The sequence below is a fragment of the Canis lupus genome, chromosome 35 (assembly GCF_048164855.1).
Source record: "Canis lupus baileyi chromosome 35, mCanLup2.hap1, whole genome shotgun sequence".
Taxonomy (NCBI): Eukaryota; Metazoa; Chordata; class Mammalia; order Carnivora; family Canidae; genus Canis; species Canis lupus.
The window spans coordinates 13665536-13686230 of record NC_132872.1 but is presented as its reverse complement, the minus strand read 5'-3'; the positions used below and the strand labels follow the sequence as shown (position 1 = coordinate 13686230).

Below are 20695 nucleotides of genomic sequence, written 5' to 3'. Positions count from 1 at the left end.
CATGCATTGCCAACAAAGAATAAACACAAAAATTTTCTAGGTCATTTGTTTTAAAATGCTATTTTTTAGCTTATGCCCTTTCATATATGCATAATTCTCCCCAAGTACTCTATGTATACAGGAAGAGTTTAAAATGTATTTTTTAAATTAAAAGTTTATTTTAGTATAGTTGACATACAATATTTTTTTAAACTTTAAGCATTTCACTTGACCTTATTTAAAAAAGACATACAGTGAGAAATGCACAGAATAGTATAGTTCCCCTCCTTGAGAAAGAAAGATGAAGTCAGAAATATGAATCTCCTTTTAGAAAATAAATTAGTTTAAGGGAACTATGAAGTAAATCATTTAAAAGTACTTTGCTTATTCAGGTGCAATGCTATAAAATTTAAGGAAGAAGAATTATAATCCAGTGAACCAAATAAAGTCTGAGGTTGCTAGCTAATCAGTTCTTAAGTAAAAGTGAACTTGTTCATTCTCTATTCTTTTTCATCACAGATCTATTTTGTTGTCATTCATTGTAAAGAAATAAGGAGTCTCTTTTCACCAAGTTGTATTATTACAGTACTAGTCTTTACACATATGAAATATATCTACATATGTTTCTGTAAGACAAGGTTTAGAACTTTTTTGTTAAGATTTTTTTTTTTTAAAGTAATCTCTACACCCAACGTAGGGCACAAACTCACAATCCCAGGATCAAGAGTTACATGCTCTACTGACTGAGCAAGCCAGGTGCCCCAAAGTTTAGAACTTCAGTAAAAGTGAAGTTTCTACAGAGAGTTTCTACAGAGAGAGTTTCTTTTTTTTTTAATTGTAATTTTTTTATTGGAAAACAAATATACAACTTGGAATGGATTTGAGGCAAATTGTGCCATAAGCAGAATTTTCTTTAAGTGGCTAAAACAAAGTTTAAAAAGCAAGTAACAATAAAAGAAAATGTTTCTGGTACAGGACCAGCAGTACAAAAAAATAGTGTACGAGTACCTGGATAATACACCCGTTTTGCAATAGTGCAACTTTTAAGTACATATTGTTGACTGTCCATAGTCCACGCAGAGTTACAACTCCACACTTCAACAACAACATGCTGACAGTTCCTAAAGAAAACTACTTAAAAAAAAAGGCATAACCCAGATGTTCCCTCATTTGACCAACTCCATCTAAGTTTAGATGTGCAGAAGGGTTTAGATATATCCAGAGTAAGCTACATGCAACATGTTACTTGATCAATTTTCTAAGACACAAGACATGACCAGCGTAAAAAACAGTGATGGCTAATACATTGTAATTACTGTTAATCACTTAGGACATAACTTGATTGAATTTTATGTTTTTTTTAAATAAATTTATTTTTTATTGGTGTTCTTTGGCAACATATAGAATAACACCCAGTGCTCATCCCGTCAAGTGCAAATACCCACCATTTGCTTCGACGTGGATGGAACTGGAGGGTATTATACTGAATTTTATGTTTTTATTCTTTTATTGCCCAGAGCCAAGTCCCTTGGTTTTCCATTAGCAGTGTGGTCTCCAGGATTTGATGCTGATACCAAGCCCACTACCCCAGCCTCAGCTCAATAAATTTGAGTTAAACAGAGTTGCTGCCAACTGTGCCAAGATACAGGCCAATTGTTCTCAATCCTGGCTGTACCTTAGAATCCTAGGGCCTGAGACTGGGGGAGAGGGTAAGATATTTTATAAAATACTGCTACCTTGGCCTCACTTTCAGATATTCTGATTTAACTGCTCCTGGCTAGGGCTCAGGCATCTGTACTTTAAATGACTTCCCAGCAGATTCTAAAGGAAGAAGCTTAGACGTAGGCAGAGCTTAGTCCTCTCTTGATTCATTTCTTTCTGATTTTGCCTTCTTAAAAACAAAGTCTGCATCAATGACATAAGAAATATTTATTGAAGTCATAAATAAAAGGATGCTATTATACAAATGTGGAATGGATTTCTTCTGTCCAAGATAGATTTCCATAGAGAGAGCTGGCAAGGTAGAAAGAAAAGGATTTTCTTCTTCATAATTTTCCCTTCTATAATTCTTCCTGAGCTAAAGGTCTTTAGAGAACAGTCCATTCTCCAAATTTTGCTTCTATTAATAGAAATGAAAATTTATCTGCTCAAATCTGCCCTACTTTTTGTATGTTCTTTTGAAGTGGGCTACCTATTAAATGGGATGTCAATGTATTCACAGGAATTTTAACTACGGTCTAATATAATTCCCTCTTGAGGAGCAATTCTAATGGTTATTAGTGATTTTTTTCCCCAAAGGAACCACTTTGATAATAGAAACTTCAAGTCATGTGGTAGGGCAAATGGATATAATTGGGGATATGAACTAGCAATCTTCATTACAAAGCCGATAATACATTCTGCCTAAGAATAGAATAATTTAACTTAATGTTTGATCATAATCTACATTATCATATTCTAATACTAAAGACTAATATTTTTACAACCCCTTTCAAACACAAATTATGGTGTACATCTCATATATGTCCCTTTAATAAGTGAGTAAATGAAAAATATATATCTGGAAAAAATGTACATTTTGAAAACAAAGAAATTTAAATCAAGAAACTGATTGATATAGAAAAATTGACTTGAGAAATTCTATAATTTTAGGGCTATAGGGGAATTCAGTGACCTTAATATTTAATAACAGAGGCACCAGAAAGCCAAAATTATAATACTAACAGCAAGAATAGACTATAAGGTAAATATGTCTAAAGAGTTTTCAGTTTTTAAAGAATGAGTAATTTTGACATCACTATTTTTTTTTTTATTTATTTATGATAGTCACACAGAGAGAGAGAGAGAGAGGCAGAGACATAGACAGAAGGAGAAGCAGGCTCCATGCACCGGGAGCCCGACGTGGGATTCGATCCCGGGTCTCCAGGATCGCGCCCTGAGCCAAAGGCAGGCGCCAAACCGCTGCGCCACCCAGGGATCCCTTGACATCACTATTTTAAAGTATTTTTTATCATTGTTATTAGTCGGTTACATACCCTGGGAGATGGCACTTTGGCTTTGATAGATTTCTTCAGCTCAAATTCAGAAAAAATGGTGAAAACAAAGATATTACTATCTGCCCCAGTAGTCACCAAGAAACGGTCATCAAAACTAGTAGAGATGCCTTTAACACATCCATAATTATTGTCATGAATATTGAAGTGCCAGTAGTCCACCATATTCATCAATGAAGGATTATTCTGACTTAAGATATAGACTCGAATTGCTCCATCTTGCATTCCACAGAACATTAGATCTTGATGAATGCTATGAAACATAAATTGTTCTTCATGTTAATATGAAAATATTTAAGTTAACTGACAAATGACTGAACTTTAATAACACAGATCTCATGGATTACGTTGTGCAGCTCCCCACTCCTATTTTGAAATCCTAACGAACTATGGCAGCCTTAGCAAACTCATACAAAAGGGTAGAAGGGGTAAAAAGCCAGTTTGAAATTTGGAGCTATTATAGTTGATCTTCAAAAGAATGACTGGCATATATGTTTAATTCTCAAATAAAGGAATAATGAATCAATTTGTGATTTGTCCAGAATCATTTTAATACTTAACCTTTATTATCTGACCATGCAGTAGCATCCTCCTAAGTAACAGAAAGTAAATCCCTAAAACAATTGTGTGATAAACAGAAATTCGGACAGAATATTTGACAGAGGGACTTGAAATACAGTTTCAGAATTAGCTTTGATTCTATTTATTCATTCAATTGATTTAACTAGAAAATGTTTGAGTGCCTTTCCATTTGGACAGATCTTTAAAAATGAACAATATTCATGATGGGCAACAACATACACACATATGGGATATGGTTTTTTTAAGGCTTTCTGAAATTCAGTTCACCTGAAAGTGATAGCTTGGATGGGATTATCCTCTGTATCTTCAAGACGACGAAAATCAAAAGGTTCATTTTTCATTTCTGTGATAGCACTATTTTTGTCATATGGGGGGAACTCACAGTGATATAGAAAACCAGCATCATAGCCACCCTGGAAAAGAAATAAAGAACATAAAAGGTAGTATTTGAATATAAGATACATATGGCCACATGAGGACTTTTTTTTATTATTAGTTCAAATTTTAAAACCTAAAATAGATGTCTCAAAACATCTATTTTTATATGATTTCTATGATTATAAAGTTTTATAAAGTATCTCCATTGTCTTTTTACATGCAACTATATGATTATACAATAATAAAACATCTTATAATAATTTGCTTCCGCTTAAAAGTGGAAGAGATATCTCTTCTGACTACCTTCTTTTTATTTCAAGTATTATTCTGCATTTAGTGTTTAGTAAAGGGTTTTATAGGTCATGGTGTTCAGAACTAGTTTTGAGTCTAGGGCATTGCTCTTCCCCTAAGGCAGTTGCCAGTTCTGTAAGTGGCAGCTGAGAGGCTTAGAAGCTCAGCAGAGCAATGTGTTGTCTCATGCACTTAGGGAGAGGGAAAGAAATTGCAGGGTCCCCCCAGGGAGGAGGAGCCACAGTAAATAAACCTTCCAGCAGGCTTTCCATTGCAATCCTGGAACACTGTACACTACCTGAGTGAGTCTCAATCACTGAGTAGATGAAAGTAATCTAGGATTTCTAGCTGCTTTCCAGAACCAAAAATAAATTTCCAGGAGACAATGGCGACATATAGATTCTCAAGCTATAGCTTTTCACATACAAGGTCAATTATTAAATTTTAAAAAACTGGGCATACTAGTTAAGACAAGACTTGATTGAAAACCAAAAGCCAAACAGATTATAGTGGAATGCAAACTGGTGCATTCCAGGCAGGAATGGCAGCCACCCTGAAGCCAGTATGGAGGTTCCTTAAAAAATAAAAATAGAACTGCCTTACAACCCAGCAACTGCACTACTCAATATTTATCCAAAGAATACAAAACATAGTGATCCAAAGGAGCACATGCACCCCAATATTTGTAGCATCAATATCCACAATAGCCAAAGGGTGGAAAAAGCCCAGATGTCCATCAGATGAATTGATAAAGATGTGATATATGTATATAATGGAATATTATTCAGCCATCAAAAGGATGAAATCTTACCATTTGCAATGATGTGGAGGGAACTAGAGGATATCACTCTGTGAAATGAGTCAGAGAAAGACAAATACCATACAATTCTACTCGTATGTGGAATTTAAGAAACAAAACAGATGAACATAGGGAAAGGGAAGGAAAAGTAAAGTAAGATAAAAACAGAAAGGGAAGCAAACCATAAGAGATTCTTGACTATAGGAAAGAAATTGAGGGTTGCTGGAGGGGAGGTAGATGGGAGGATGGGGTAACTGGGTGATGAGCATTAAGGAGGGCACTTGGTGTTATATGCAACTGTTGAATCACTAAATTCTACCTCTGAAACTAGTAATATGCTATATTAACTGAATTGAATTTAAGTAAATTTTAAAAAGACAAGCAGATCAAAGAAAAAGTCATGAGACATTGGTTGATGTGTTTACAAGATGGACTTCAAATAATCATGATTAATCTATTTAAGGAATGTGAAGGCAATATGGAAAATTTAAGTCATCTAGAATCTATAAAAAATAATGGAATAAGATTCTGGAACTGACAAAATGACAAATTAAAAATTCAACAGATTAGTTTGAAAGCAACTAGACACAGCTAGAGTTATGGAGCTGGAACAGAGACCAGATAAAGTAGTCATACCAAAGCAGGAGAGAGAAAAGAAGGATGGAAAATACAACAACAACAAAAAAATAGACTGGTGTGTTTGTAAAATACATATGGGACATAGTGATAAGGGTTAATGTACATAAAACTGGAATCCCAGAAGAAACAAGTAAAAAGATGGGCCAGAAACAATACTGTGGTAGATAATGGCTAAGAATTTTCCAAAACTGAATAAAACTATGTTGGCATTCAAGAAATGCTATGAGCACAAGATAAATATGAGGAAATTAAACGCTTTAATACAAAATCTTATAATCAGCCAGAGAAAAAGACATACTAAGTTTCAAAGAAACAACAATAAAAAGACGCAGCTGGTAGAATGGAAGGCAAAAGAGGATTAAAAGATATCAAAGTTTGAAGATATCCAGCAAAAAATATAATTTTTAAAAAGGCAAAATGAAGGCAATTTAAGACCCTCAAGAGCCCCCAAAATGAAGAATTTGTCATCAGCAGATATACACTAAATATATATATATATATATATACACACACACATACACATATATATATTTTAGGCAGAAGATTCAACTACAAAGAAATAGAAGGGAATTAACAGTAATAAAAAGGATAAACCAGAATTATATCAGCACTATAAAACTATAATAAAATATCCCTTAAAGATACAAATATACATATATAAAGAAAACAGGACAATGGGGAGGGGCAGGATACACAGCATTAACGTGCTCTAAGATCTTTTTTCTTTGGAATTTTAGAAGAATAAATTTATATCAAATTATATGAAGTTGAAGGTGCATAATATGACCTTTAGGATCATCTCTAAAAGGAGGAATGGGAGGGAAAGAAAGAGAGGTTTAAGGAAAAATTTTAAGTCCTAGAGCATGTTTATGTGCTGATGATAAGAATTTAGTAAACAGGGCAGCCCTGGTGGCCCAGTGGTTTAGAGCCACCTTCCGCCCAGGGCGTGACCCAGGAGACCCAGAATCGAGTCTCACGTCGGCTCCCTGCATGGAACCTGCTTCTCCCTCTGCCTGTGTCTCTGCCTCTCTCTTTATGCCTCTCATGAATAAATAAAATCTTTTAAAAAAAGAATTTAGTAAACAGAGGGAAGTGGATGATACAGATTAGGTGGTTTATTGCAGGAATAAAATACTGAAGGATGTGAGAGGGGTCAGATCAAGAGGCCTTTGGGAAAAGTGTCCTTAGACAGTCGCAGGAGACCATTCATCAACTGGAGTAATAGGCAAAGCAGACAAAACTTGTATGGGTTGGTCCCCTTAGGGTGTTGGATCTGTTGGAGACAAGGCAAGGAAAATCTATTTTCTCAGTGAAATGTGAGAAGAGGTTATCATTAGAAAGTGAGGGAGCATGCAGCTTATGTGAAGGAAGAATTAAATCAGAAATTTAGAAAGTGGCCAAGTGAACATGGCTAGGTGGTAGAAGGGGCCTGCAGGGTGAGCGTGTTCTTGAGAACTGTGGTCAGGACTTCACAGTGAGACCAGTTTTCCATACCGTCTACTTGGTTGTAGGCAGAGTTGGCAAATAGTTGCATTCAGCACTCAGTGTCACTACCTCTGTAAACTGGACCTTAATCTTGTGTGCTGGTGGAGTTTAATGGTTAAAAGCAGGGACTCTAGACCCAAACTGCTGGAGTCCAGATCCTGGTTCCACCTCTCATTAGTTATATGACCCTGGATAAATTACATAACCTCTCCATGCCTTGGTTTCTTCTTATGGAACACGTAAATTATAAGAGGACTTCTTTTATAGGGTGGTTAATAAATCACTTTGAATGCTGTCTGGTACAGAATAAAGAGGTTGCCATAATCAGCAAATAAAAATACAACATGCTCCGTTAAATATGAATTTCAGAAAAAAAAAACAAATATACCTAGTGTAAGTTTGTGTCATGTAGTATTTATCTGGCAACCTGAAGAATAAGCACTAAATGTGTTTGTTATACAAAAATTTTTGTGTGTTTCAAGGATGCTAGAACTCTATTACATTGTATTACAGTTGTTTCTATGCCTCTCTCCTTCTTGAAATGAAGAAATTTCCTGAGGGCAGGAACCAGGTCTTACTTATCCCTTCACTCTTAAACCCCACACAATAGTAGCCAGAAACAATGGTTTCATAAAACAAAGACAAGGGACACCTGGGTGGCTCAGTGGTTGAGCATCTGCCTTTGGCCCAGGGTGTGATCCTGGGGTCCCGGGATCGAGTCCCACATTGGGCTCCCTGCATGGAGCCTGCTTCTCCCTCTGCCTGTGTCTCTGCCTCTGTGTGTGTGTGTGTGTGTGTGTGTGTGTGTGTGTGTGTGTGTGTGTGTCTACCATGAATTAATAAATGAAATCTTTTAAAAAATAATAAATAAATCAAGGTAAAGGCACTAATAAATGGAGTTCTAAGGTGCCTCCATCACTATTTTCTATCCTCTTTCTGCTTGCCTCTTTAGAAGTTGCTAACGAAGATGTATTTCTAGGAAAAGTGGAACAGGGGAGAAGCTAATTGCTCATTACTCCTTGTAGCAACAGTCCTTGGCTGCTCAGTGTCCTGGTCTGGCCAAAGATCTGGGATTGGTTATGAATTAATGGTAATCTTTCACATACAGGCATACCTTGGAGATATTGTGGGTTTGATTCCAGACCACCTCAATAAAGCTACTATTGCAATAAAGTGAGTTAAATGAATTTTTTGGTTTCCCAGTGCACATAAAAGTTGTGTTTATACTGCAGCATAGTCTATTAAGTGTGTAGTAGCATTATGCCTTAAAAAACCAATGTACCTACCTTAATTTAAAAATACTTTATTGCCCAGAATTTCTAACCATAATCTGAGTTTTCAGCAAGTCTTAATCTTTTTGCCAGTGGAGGGTCTCACTTCAATGTTGTTGGCTGCTGACTGATTGGGGGTGGGGTGTGGGGTGGTTGCTGAAGGTTGAGGCAGCCATGACAATTTCTTGAAATAAGAATAACTTCATTGTTAGGAAGTTTGCTGCATCAGCTGACTTTTCCTTTCAGGACTTTCTCTGTTGCACACAATGCTGTTAGTTCACATTTTACTCACACAGCAAAACTGCTTTCAAAATTGGGGTCAATCCTCTCAAATCCTGCTGCTGCTTATCAACTAAGTTTATGTCATTTTCTAAGTCCTCTTTTGCCATTTCAACAATCCTCACAGCATCTCCGCTAGGAGCAGATGCCGTCTCAAGAAATCACTTTTTTGTTCATCCAAAGAAGCAACTCTTTATCTGTTAAAGTTTTATCATGAGATTGCAGCAATTCAGTCCCATATTCAAGGGAATTCTTGTTCTGAATTCTAGTTCTCTTGCTATTTCTACCACATTTGCAGTTACTTCTTCCATTCAGGTCTTGAACTCCTCAAAATCATCCATGAGGGTTGGAATCAACTTCTTCCAAGAACTCCTATTAATGTTGACATTTTGACCTCTTCCCATGAATCTAGAATGGTAAATGCCTTCAGAAAGTTTTTCAAATGACTGCCCAGATCTATTAGAGGAATCACAATCAATGGCAACTATAGCCTTACAAAATGTATTTCTTGGATAATAAGACTTGAAAGTTTAAATTACTCCTTGATCCACAGGCTGAAAAATGATTGTTGTGCTAGCAGGTTTGAAAACATTAATCTCATTGTATGTTGCCATTAAAGCTCTTGGGTGACCAGATGTGTAGTCAGTGAGCAGTAATATTGTGAAAGGAATTTTTTTTTTTTTTGAGCAGATCTCAACAGTGGGCTTGACGTATTCAGTAAATCATGTTGCAAACAGATGCACTGTCATCCGGGTTTGTTGTTTCATGTATAGAGCACTGGGAGTTAGATTTAATGTAATTCTTAAGGGCCAGGATTTTCAGAATGGTATATGAGCATTGGCTTCGACTTCAGTTGGCAGCTGCATTTAGCCCCTGATAAGAGAGTCAGGCCATTCTTTCAAGCCAGACATTGATTTCTCCTCTATGGAAGTCCTAGCTGGCATCTTCTTCCACAGTAAGACCGTTTCATCTACATTGAAAATCTCTTGTTCGGTGTAGCCACCTTCAAGAATTATCTTAGCTAGATCTTCTGGATAACTTGCCACTGCTTCTACATCAGCACTTGCTGCTTCACCTTACATTTCTGTGTTATGGAGACAGCTTCTTTCCTTCTTTTCCTAAACTTCATGAACCAATCTCTGCTAACTTCCCATGTTTCTTTCAAAGCTTCCTCATCTCTCTCAGCCTTCATAGAACTGAAGAGAATTAGGGTCTTCCTCCGGATTAAGCTTTAAGGAATGTTGTAGCTGGTTTGATCTTCTATCCAGACCACTGAAACTTTCTCCTATCAGCAATAAGCCTGTTTTTCCTTCTTAGTATTCATGTGTTCACTGGATTAGCACTTCTAATTTCCTTCAAGAAATTTTTCTTTGCTTTCACAACTTGCCCAAGTGTTTGGCCCAAGAGGCCTAGCTTTGGATCTGTCTTGGCTTTTGACATGCCTTCCTCACTGAGCTTAAATCATTTTTAGCTTTTGATTTCAAGTGAGAAACATAGGACTCTTGCTTTCACCAGAACAATTAGAAGCCACTGTAGGGTTATTAGTTGGCCTAAATTCAATATATTTTTTTTAATCTCGGGGAATAGAAAGGCCCAAGGAGAGGGAAGAGAGGCAAGGGAATGGCTGGTTAGTGAAGCAGTCAAAACACACACTATATTTGTCATTAAGTTTGTGGCTTTAAGTTTGTCATTAAGTTTGTGGTTATGGTTCATGGCTCCCCAAAACAATTATAATAGTAATGAAGATCACAGACCATCATAACAAATAATAATGAGAAAATTTGAAATACTGTGAGAATTACCAAAATGTGACACAGAGACATGAAATGAGCCAATGTTGTTGGAAAAATGATGCCAATAAGATTGCTCAACATAGGATTGCCACAAACCAATTTGTGACAATCAACAGTATCTGTGAAGTGCAATAAAATAGGGTATGCCTGTATTACTTTTATGTCAATTATTACTTTTTTGGTTAATGGAGCTGAAATTTGTGACAAATTTATAATGAAGGAAATCTTGCTTTGCAATTGATCAATGTCTTATGATAGGAAAATATATAATTAGAGGATATGTTACAACATTGTGACAGTTCTTGGTGTTTGTCTCCCTGATATCCATTTTTCTCTTCTTCCTTATTAGTCAAATCCCATTTATTCATAATAGCAATGTGACCATCTAAAAACAATAATCCTCAGGACACCTGGGTTGGCTCAGTCAGTTAAGCATCTACCTTCAGCTCAGGTTATGATCCCAGAGTCCTGGGATGGAGCCCCAGATCAGGCTCCCTGCTCAACAGGGAGTCTGCTTCTCCCTCTCCCTCACCCTCCCTTTCTGCTCATACTCTGTCTCTGACTTCCACTCTCTCTCAAATAAAAAAATATATATATTTAAAAAGAGTAATCCTCCCAGACTTCCACATGGCCACACAGCATAGTTGCAAATAACAAAATGCAAGCAAAAGTTTACAGGATAGTGTGGCCATTATTTTCAAAATGTCAATTAGTTTTAAAATTTTAAAAACAGCAGAATCGACTGGAAGAACCTTTACCCTTTGCCCTTCTATCTTTTATTCTTCTCCCCTTTGACCTCCCGGAACATGTATGATGGTTATAGATAATTGCAGATATAAGTAGACATAAAAGAGATATTAAGATAATATAAAAATTGTAATTCACTTTCATTCTTCAAAATTTACACTTTCAATAGTAGTTAATAAACCGTCTTACCAGAAGAGTTAGAAAGTAAGAATGTGCTGGAAAATCATGATTATAAACTATATTTGATTAAGGCTGAGATAAAAATAATGTATTACAATATTACTCACCAAAGAAACCCAGAACTTCCCCGGCTCAGAGTAAAATCCACAGAGGATGTGACAGGGGGTTGATGGAATAAAGATTTCAGGTAATGGCTCCTCTGCCTCTACCTCTTCCTCTTCTGCGTGGAATTCCTTTTCTCCATTTCCTCCCATCTCTGCTGCTAGCTGCTTCCTCCTTTCTTCCTTCTGCTTCTCCTTCAACTCCTTTAGTCTCTTTCTCTTTTCTATTTCTATAAATCGCTTTTTCAAGAGACATTAAGAAGATATAAAAACAACTGTAAACCATTCATTCGTGGTGGTTCCTTCAAAGAAAGTGGAAGGAAGATAGGGTCCCAGAAAAACTCACAGCTCTGATGTAAAATAATGTCATTTAAAAATGATCATCAATTTGGAGATGTATTTTATCACTAACATTTTCAAATAATTTCTGTATTCCCCCCTTCAATCCTAGTTTTATAAAACTTATTTTCTTATTTTTTTTCTAATAAAGAAGTTAAATAAAGTTGCTCCCAGAGGCTATCACTGTCAGCCCACAAGTTAGGTAGATCAAAATAACTCCTGAGGAAAGTTGTTCCTATTTTTAATAATACTATGAGTTAGACCCCATCATTTCTTTCAAATGATTATTTCAAAAGCCACCTAATACTGGGATCCCTACCTCCCATATTTTATCTCTTTGTTCTTTTTTATCCCTCATAATTATCCTCCTAATTTATATGATCTCATCACAGCAACCCCTCCTCACAATCTCACAGTGGGAGGGGTGATTGAACAGCTTCTGTACAAGAAAACAGAAATGAAGACACAGCAATAAAGGGAACCTCCATCCCCAAATGCTGTGAGCTGCAGTGGGCGTTGAAAGTACTGAGAGAGCAGGAGCAGATCTGCCTGCCCTGGGACACAGGATAAAAAGGCCAAGGTTTAAGAGAGCAACTAGTAAAAGAACCAACCTTAGAATCACCAAACGGCAGGGAGCTGCTAGAAATCTCTGCAGGTCAGAAGGGCTGGTGAGCACCATTGTTTATGCTCCCCCTCCTCCATGAGAGTATAAATGGGGGAATCAAGGTCTGGACACCCTCCCCGGCCTACCACATCAGTGAGCCCTAAGCACCTAGCCCCCACTAACCCCAGCAATCCCATGAAAGAGGATCCAGGGAGCTATACACCAGGACACTCCTGGATAGTGCTCACTACAGTGCCAGGTGTCACACCAAGGTGACACAGGTGCAAAGCATCCCTGAACACTCCTGGTCTACACCAGTTTTGCCTCAGGCAGCTTACTAGAGCACCCCCAACACAGTGCTCTGGGACCTTCTGGCTGATGCCTGCTTTGGCCCCAGCTATCCCACCAGGTTGCCTCATGTACACAACACAGGCCTCCATCAGCTGTGGCTTCCATTACCCCTCAAGGACAGTCCCTGTGCTGCACACCCAGGGAACCCTACAGCTTGTACTCATTTTACTTTCATCTGTCCTGTCAGGGTGCCCTCAGTGTGGAATGCTTTTAAACACCCTGGCTTGTACCCATTTCCACTTTAGCTGTCCTGCTAGGGTATCTTCTATATGAAAAGCTCAGGGACTCCCCAGCTTATATCCACTTCAGCATCAGCTGGCCTGACGGCATCCCTGTATAGTATGTGCTTGGACACCCTGGCCTGTGCTGGCCTGTACTCGTCACCACATCAGGTCACCCCTTGGATGAGCGTCCCAGGACACTCCAGCTTGCACTGACTTAAGCTTCAGCTAGCCTGCCAGGGCACCCACTCCACATAGAGCTCCAAGATCCTCCAAACCTGCATCTAATTCAGTCTTAGGTGTCCTGCCAGGATGTTCACTGCATGAAGAGCCCCGAGAACCTCCCCCCCGCAACTTGCACCCACTTTAGCTCCAGCCATCTCACCAGGTCAGCCATAGTACAGAATGTCCTGCAACCCCCAATCACACCAACTGTAGCTCTAGCCAGCCAGAAGTCATCTCCAAGTATACACAGGGGAGACCACACACAAGACCATTCCTTCATATTTAGGAGAAGTAGCTATTCCACCTCATTCATAGAAACAAACATGAAAGTCAAGAAAAATTAAGAGACAGAGGAATACATTCCAAAAGAAAGAACAAGAAAGGGGCAGCCCAGGTGGCTCAGTGGTTTAGTGCCGACTTAGGCCCAGGACCTGATCCTGGAGACCCGGGATCAAATCCCACACTGGGCTTCCTACATGAAGCCTGCTTCTCCCTCTGCCTGTCTCTCTCTCTCTCTCTCTCTCTGTCTCTCATGAGTAAATAAATAAAATCTTTAAAAAAAAAAAAAAAGAAAAGAAAGAACAAGACAAAACCTCCAAAAGAGAACTAAATTAAAAAGGAGATAAGCAATAGGTTTAATAAAGAGTTTAAACCAATGATCATAAAATGCTCACCAAGCTGGAGAAAAGAGTAAAATAACTCAGTAGGCCTTCAACAAAGATGTGGAAAATATAAAAAAGAATCAGAGATGAAGAATACAATAACTGAAGTGAGTGGGGGGGCAGAACTACTAGAGGGAATCAACAGGGTAGTAGATACAGAAGAATGGAGAAGAGATCTGAAACATAGGGTAATGGAAAGCACCCATACTGAACAGCAGGGGGAAAAAATCAGGATAAGTTAAGAGATCTCTTAGATATCAAGCCAACAAACATTCACATTATAGGGGGGTTCCCGAAGAGAGAGAGAGAGACAGAAAGGGGCAGAAAACTCATTTGAAGACATGGTAGCTAAAAACTTCACTAATCTAGGGAAAGAAACAGACATCCTGGTTTAGGAAGCACAGAGAGTTTAAAACAAGATGAACCCATGACACATAATAATTAAAATGTCAAAGGTTAAGGATATATAGAGAATTATAAAAGTAGCAAGGAAGAAGCAAAAAGTTATGTACAAGGGAAACCCAATAAGACTATCAGCCAGTTTTTCAGCAGAAACTTTGCAGGCCAGAAGGGAGTGGTATTATATATTCAAAGTGTTGAAATGAAAAACAAAAATCAAGAATACTCTACCTGGTAAGGTTATCAAATTCAGAATAAAAGGAGAAAAAGTTTTCCAGACAAAGAAAAATTAAAGGAGCTTATCATCACTAAACTGGCCTTCCAAAAATGTGAAAGAGATTTAAGTAGAAAAAAAAGGCCATAATTAGGAAAAAATTATGAATTAAAACATGTAAAATATGACATATACATAAAATATGGAGGGGGGGAGTATAAAAAATAAGTTTTTTTTATAATGTGTTTGAACTTAAATGACATCCATTTAAATATAGACTACTATATACTTAGGATGCAACATATGAAACTCATAGTAGCCACAAGCCTATACTAGATACACAAAAAATGGAGGAAAACACCCAAGCATGACACTATACACTGTCAATCACAAACAAAGAGAGCAAGAAAAGGAGGAACCAGGAAGAACTACAAAAACCAACCAGAAAACAATTAACAAAATGACAATAAGTACATATGTAATTATTTTAAATGTAAATGGTCTAAATTCTCCAATCAAAAGATAATAATTTTTTAAAAGACTTATCTATATGCTGCCTACAAAAAACTCACTGCAACCCTAAAGATCCATACAGACTGAGAGTAAAGGGATGGAAAATGATATTCCATGTAAACGAATGCAGAAAAAAAGCTGGGGTAGTAAAAGTCCTATCAAACAAAATAGACTTTAAAATAAAGACTATAAAAACAGATGGAGAAGGACATTATATAATGACAAAGGGATCAATCCAACAAGAGAATATGACAATTGCAAATATCTATGTGCCCCCATTGGAGCATCTAAATACACAAAGGAAATAGTAAGAGATATAAAGGAAGAAATTGTCAATACAATAATAGTAAGGGACTTTAGCACTTCGTTTACATCCAACATAGATCATCCAGGCAGAAAACCCATGAGAAAATAGTGTGTTTGAATGACACATAAGACCAGATAGACTTAATATATATAGAACATTCCATTCATAAACAGCACAGTATACATTTTCTCAACTGTACATGGAACATTCTCCAGGATAGATCATGTCAGGCCACAAACAAGTCTCAGTCAATTTAAGAAGACTGAAATCATATGTTTCTTTTGCAATCACAACACTATGCAACACTATACAACACTATGAAATTAGAAATCATGGGCCACCTGGATGGCTCAGTGGTTGAGCATCTGTCTTTGGCTCAGGTCATGATCCCAGGGTCCTGGGATCAAGTCCCATATCAGGCTCCCTGCAGAGAGCCTGCTTCTCCCTCTGCCTATGTCTCTCTCTCTCTCTCTCTCTCTCTCTCTGTCTCATGAATAAATAAATAAAATCTTAAAAAAAAAAAAAACCCTAGAAATCACAAGAAAAAAAGTGGAAAAACTACAAACACATGGAGGCCAAACATACAGCCAATGGGTCAATGAAGAAATCAAACAAGAAATGAAAAAAATACGTGGGAGACAAACAAAAATGTAAACAATTCTCCAAAAGCTTTGGGATGCAGTGAAAGCAATTCTAAGGAAGAAATTTTTCAACAGTACAGGCCTATCTCAAGAATAAGGAAAAGTTCAAATAAACTACCTAACCTGACATGTAAAAGAACTTTTAGAAAAAGAACAAAGTCCAAGGTAAGAAGGAAGGAAGGAAATAATAAAAATTGGAGCAGAAATAAATGGCATACAGACTTTTAAAAAATAGAAAATACCAATGAAACCAAGAGCTGGTTCTTTCAAAGGAAAAACAAAACTGATAAAACTTTAGCCAGACTCATCAATAAAAAAGAGAAAAGATCTAAATAAATAAAATCAAAAATGAAAAAGTAACAAACAACACCATAGAAATACAAGAATTATAAGAGAATATTGTGAAAAATTATATGCCAAAAAATTGGACAACCTAGAAGAAGTGGATAAATGACTAGAAACATACAATCTTCCAAAACTGAATCAGGAAGAAAGAGAAAATCTGAACAACCAATTACTAGAAATAAAATTGAATCAGTTATATTTTTTAAAAACTACCAAAAAACAAAGCCTGGGACCAGATGGATTCATAGGTGAACTCTACCAAAAATTTAAGACTTATTACTTCTCCTCATCAAACTATTTCCAAAAAATGAAAGAGTATGGAAAGATTCCAGGTACATTTTAAGAGGCCAGTATTATCCTGATACCAAAACCAAAGACAAGAAGAAAGAAGGAAGAAGAAGAAGAAAGCTACAGGCCAAAATGCTTGATGAACATAGATACAAAAATCCTCAACAAAATATTAGCAAACCACATTCAATAATACATTATCAGGATCATTCACCATAAGCAATGGGATTTATCCTTGAGATGCAAGGATGGTTCAATATTCACAAGTCAATGTGATACACATTAACAGAACAAAAGATAAAAATCATATAATCTCAATTGATGAAGAAAAAACATTTAACAAAATTCAACATCTGTTCATGATAAAAATTCTCAACAAAGTGAGTTTAGAGAAAAAAAATACCTCAACATAATAAAAACCATATGTGAAAACCTATGGCTAATATCATACTCAATAGTGAAATAACTTTACCTCTAAGATCAGAAATAAGATGAGGATATTCACTCTTGCCACTTTTATTCAACACAGTACTGAAAGTCCTAGCCACTTCAATCAGATGGGAAATTAAAGACATCCATTTTGGCAAGGAAGAAGTTAAACTGTATCTATGTGTAGATGACATGATACTATACATAGCAAACTCTAAAGACTTCATCAAAAAAATTAGAAATAATAAATGAATTCAGTCAGGTTGCAGGACACAAAATTAATACACAGAAATTAGTTATGTTTCTATATACTAAGAATGAACTAGCAGAAAGAGAAATTAAGAAAATAATTTTATTTGCAATTACACCAAAAGGAATAAAATACCTAGGAATAAAATTAACCAAAGAGGTGAAAGACCTATATTCTGACTATAAAAAATGATGAAAAAAACTGAAGACAAAACAAACGGAAAAATATTCTATGCTCATAGATTAGAACAATTAATATTATTAAAATTTCCATAGTGCCCAAAGCAACCTACAGATTCAATGCAATCCCTATCAAAATTACCTATTAAAAATTCTGTAATTTTTATAGATAGAACTGGAATCAATAATATTAGAATTTATATAGGACCACAGAAGACCCAGATAGCTAACTCAGTCTTGAGACAGAAAAAACAAAGTTGGAAGTATCACAGTCTCAGATTTTAAGATATATTACAACTGTGGTAATCAAGACAGAATAGTACTGGCACAAAAAAAATAGACATAGATCAATTTAACAGAATAGTCCAGAAATAGGCCCAATTTATATGTTCACTTAATCTATGACAAAGGAAGTAAGAATATACATGGGGAAGAGTCTCTTCAACAATTGTGCTGAGAAAACTGGACACTGGAGTGCTATATGCAAAAAAAAAAAAAAAGCTGTGCCACTTTCTTATGCCATATGTAAAAATGAATTCAAAGTGGATTGGAAACCTAATTGTGAGGTATAAAACCATAAAACTCCTAGAAGAAAACATAGGTAGTAATGCCTCTGAGATGGGTTGTAAGATTTTTCTAAATATGTCTCCTCAGGCAAGGAAAATAAAAGCAAAAATAAAATATCAGGACTACACCAAAAAGAAGAAGAAAGAAGAAAAGAAGAAGAGAGAAGAGAGAAGAAGAGAGAAGAAGAAGAGAGAAGAAGAGAGAAGTAGAGAGAAGAAGAAGAGGAAGAGGAGGAGGAAAAAGAAGAAGAAGAAGAAAGATTTTGCACAGCAAAGGAAACCAAGACAAAAGGCAATCCAGTGAATAGGGGAAGATATCTGCAAATAATATAGCTGGTAAGAGATTAATAGCCAAAATATATAAGGAACTTATACAACTCAACACCAAAAAAAAAAAAAATCCAATTTTAAAAATGGGCAGAGGACCTAAATAGACTTTTTTCCAAGAAGACATATAGACAGCCAACAGACACATGAACAATGCTCAATACTATTCATCAGTAGCAAAATGCATGTCAAAACCACAGTGAGATATCACCTTACACCTGTCAGAATGGCTAGAAGCAAAACAGCAAGAAATAAGTGCTGGCAAGGATATGAAGAGAAAGGAACCCCTGGGGCAGCCTGGGTGACTCAGCGGTTTAGCGCCGCCTTCAGCCCAGGGCCTGATCCTGGAGACCCGGAATCGAGTCCCACGTCGGGCTCCCTGCATGGAGCCTGCTTCTCTCTCTGCTTGTGTCTCTGCCTGCCTCTCTCTCTCTCTCTCATGAATAAATAAATAAAATATTTAAAAGGAAGGAAGGAAGGAAGGAAGGAAGGAAGGAACGAACGAACGAACGAACGAACGAACCCCTGTGCATTGTTGGTGGGAATGTAAATTGGTGCAACCACGGTGGATAGCAGTGTTGAGATTCTCCAAAAAATTAAGAATGTAAATACCATATGATCCAATCATGTCTCCTGGGTATATACCCAAAGAAACCAAAAACACTAATGCAAAAATATATACCCCCCCCCATGTTTACTGCAGCATTATTTACAACAGCCAAGATATGGAAGCCACCCAAGTGTCTGTTGATGAAGGAATGGATAAAGAGGCAGTAGTAGACATACAAACATCACTCCACTATAAAAAAAAAAAAAAAAAAGGAAGAGATGCGGCATTCGGACAGCATGAATGGACCTAGAGAGTATTACACTAAGTGAAATAAATCAAATAGAGAAAGACAATTACCATATGATTTCACTTAAATGTGGAATCTAAAGAAACAAATCAACCAACCAATGAACAAAAAGCAGAATCAGACCCCTAAATACAGAGAACTAATAGTTGCGAGATGGGAAGAAGTGGGGGTTAGGCAAAAAAGGAGCATGGGAGATACCGGCTTCCAGTTACAGAGTAAGTCACAGGAATAAAAGTGCCATATGGTGACAGGTGGCAGCTACACTTGTGGTGAACACAGCATAACGTGTAGGCCTGTTGAATCACTATGTTGTGCCGCTGAAAGTAACGTAACATTGTGTGTCAGCTATACACCAAGAATAAAAATTTCTTCAGAGAACAGGTGGGGAAAACAGAATAGCGACAAAGGGCCCACGATGGATCTCAATTGTCTAGAATTAAACTGAAACCTCTTGGATGGTATCTAAGGAGCCCGAGGGTTGGTCACACATTTCTTCCACATTCCTCCAACACACTGTGTTCCTCATTTTCCATTCTTCTTTTTCTGAAGATATTCCATTCTGTTCTTCATTTTCTGAAGACACCAGAAACTCTTACAACTCTGCCTTCCCTCAGGATGTTATTCCAGTCCTTATCGCCTTCCTCTCCTTTCTCATCCTCTCAAAAATTCTTCTCTCTCTCTCTCTCTTTTTTTTTTTTTTGGTAATAAATGTCCCTTCTATGTAGTCATCTTTGATCCCCTTTCACCCCTCCATCAAAATCATATATTTGTTTCACTCCACACCCCTAAAATTATTCTCTTTGTACTGTGATCTTAGTATCTGCTCATTACTGCCTTCTAATACAGTCAGCTGCTTCCTACCAGCTTATCAGCTCTCCAAAGTCAGAGTAAATGTCGTCTTCTTCTATTTCATCAGCACTTTTATACAGTGGAATATTACTCAGCCATAAAAAAATGAAATCTTGCCATTTGCAATGATGTAGATGGAGCTAGAGAATATTATGCTAAGTGAAGTAAGTCAGTTAAGGACAAATAGCATATTATTTCACTCATCCGTAGAATTTAGGAAACAAAACAAATGAACCTAGGGGGAAAGAAGAGAAACAGACTCTTTGGTGGGGGGTGGGGGGAGCTGAGGGAGAGGAAGAGAGAATCTTAAGCATGCTCCATACCCAGCATGAAGCCCAGCGAGATCTATCTCACAATCCTGAGATCATGACCTGAGCAGAAATCAAGAGTCAGATGCTTAACTGACTGAGCCACCTGGGCACTCCCAAGAAACCAACTCTTAACTACAGAGAACAAACTGATGGTTACCAATGGGGAGGTGAGGGAGGGAATACGTTAGATAGGTGAGAGATTAAGGAGGGCACTTGTTGGGATGAGCACCAGGTGATGTAT

General features: G+C 37.1%; 1 protein-coding gene across 10 annotated transcripts in view; it reads right to left on the bottom strand.

Moving 5' to 3' along the window:
* Positions 1–20695, bottom strand: part of CFAP44 (cilia and flagella associated protein 44) — a 126489-nt gene that overhangs the window by 61233 nt on the left and 44561 nt on the right. For all 10 annotated transcript variants that reach the window (XM_072811729.1, XM_072811732.1, XM_072811733.1 and 7 more), the window contains 3 exons: positions 11584–11817; positions 3882–4027; positions 3015–3285 (listed from right to left, as the gene is read on the bottom strand). In XM_072811729.1, the coding sequence (XP_072667830.1) occupies positions 3015–3285; positions 3882–4027; positions 11584–11817 (651 nt within the window). The remainder of the gene's footprint in view (positions 1–3014; positions 3286–3881; positions 4028–11583; positions 11818–20695) is intronic.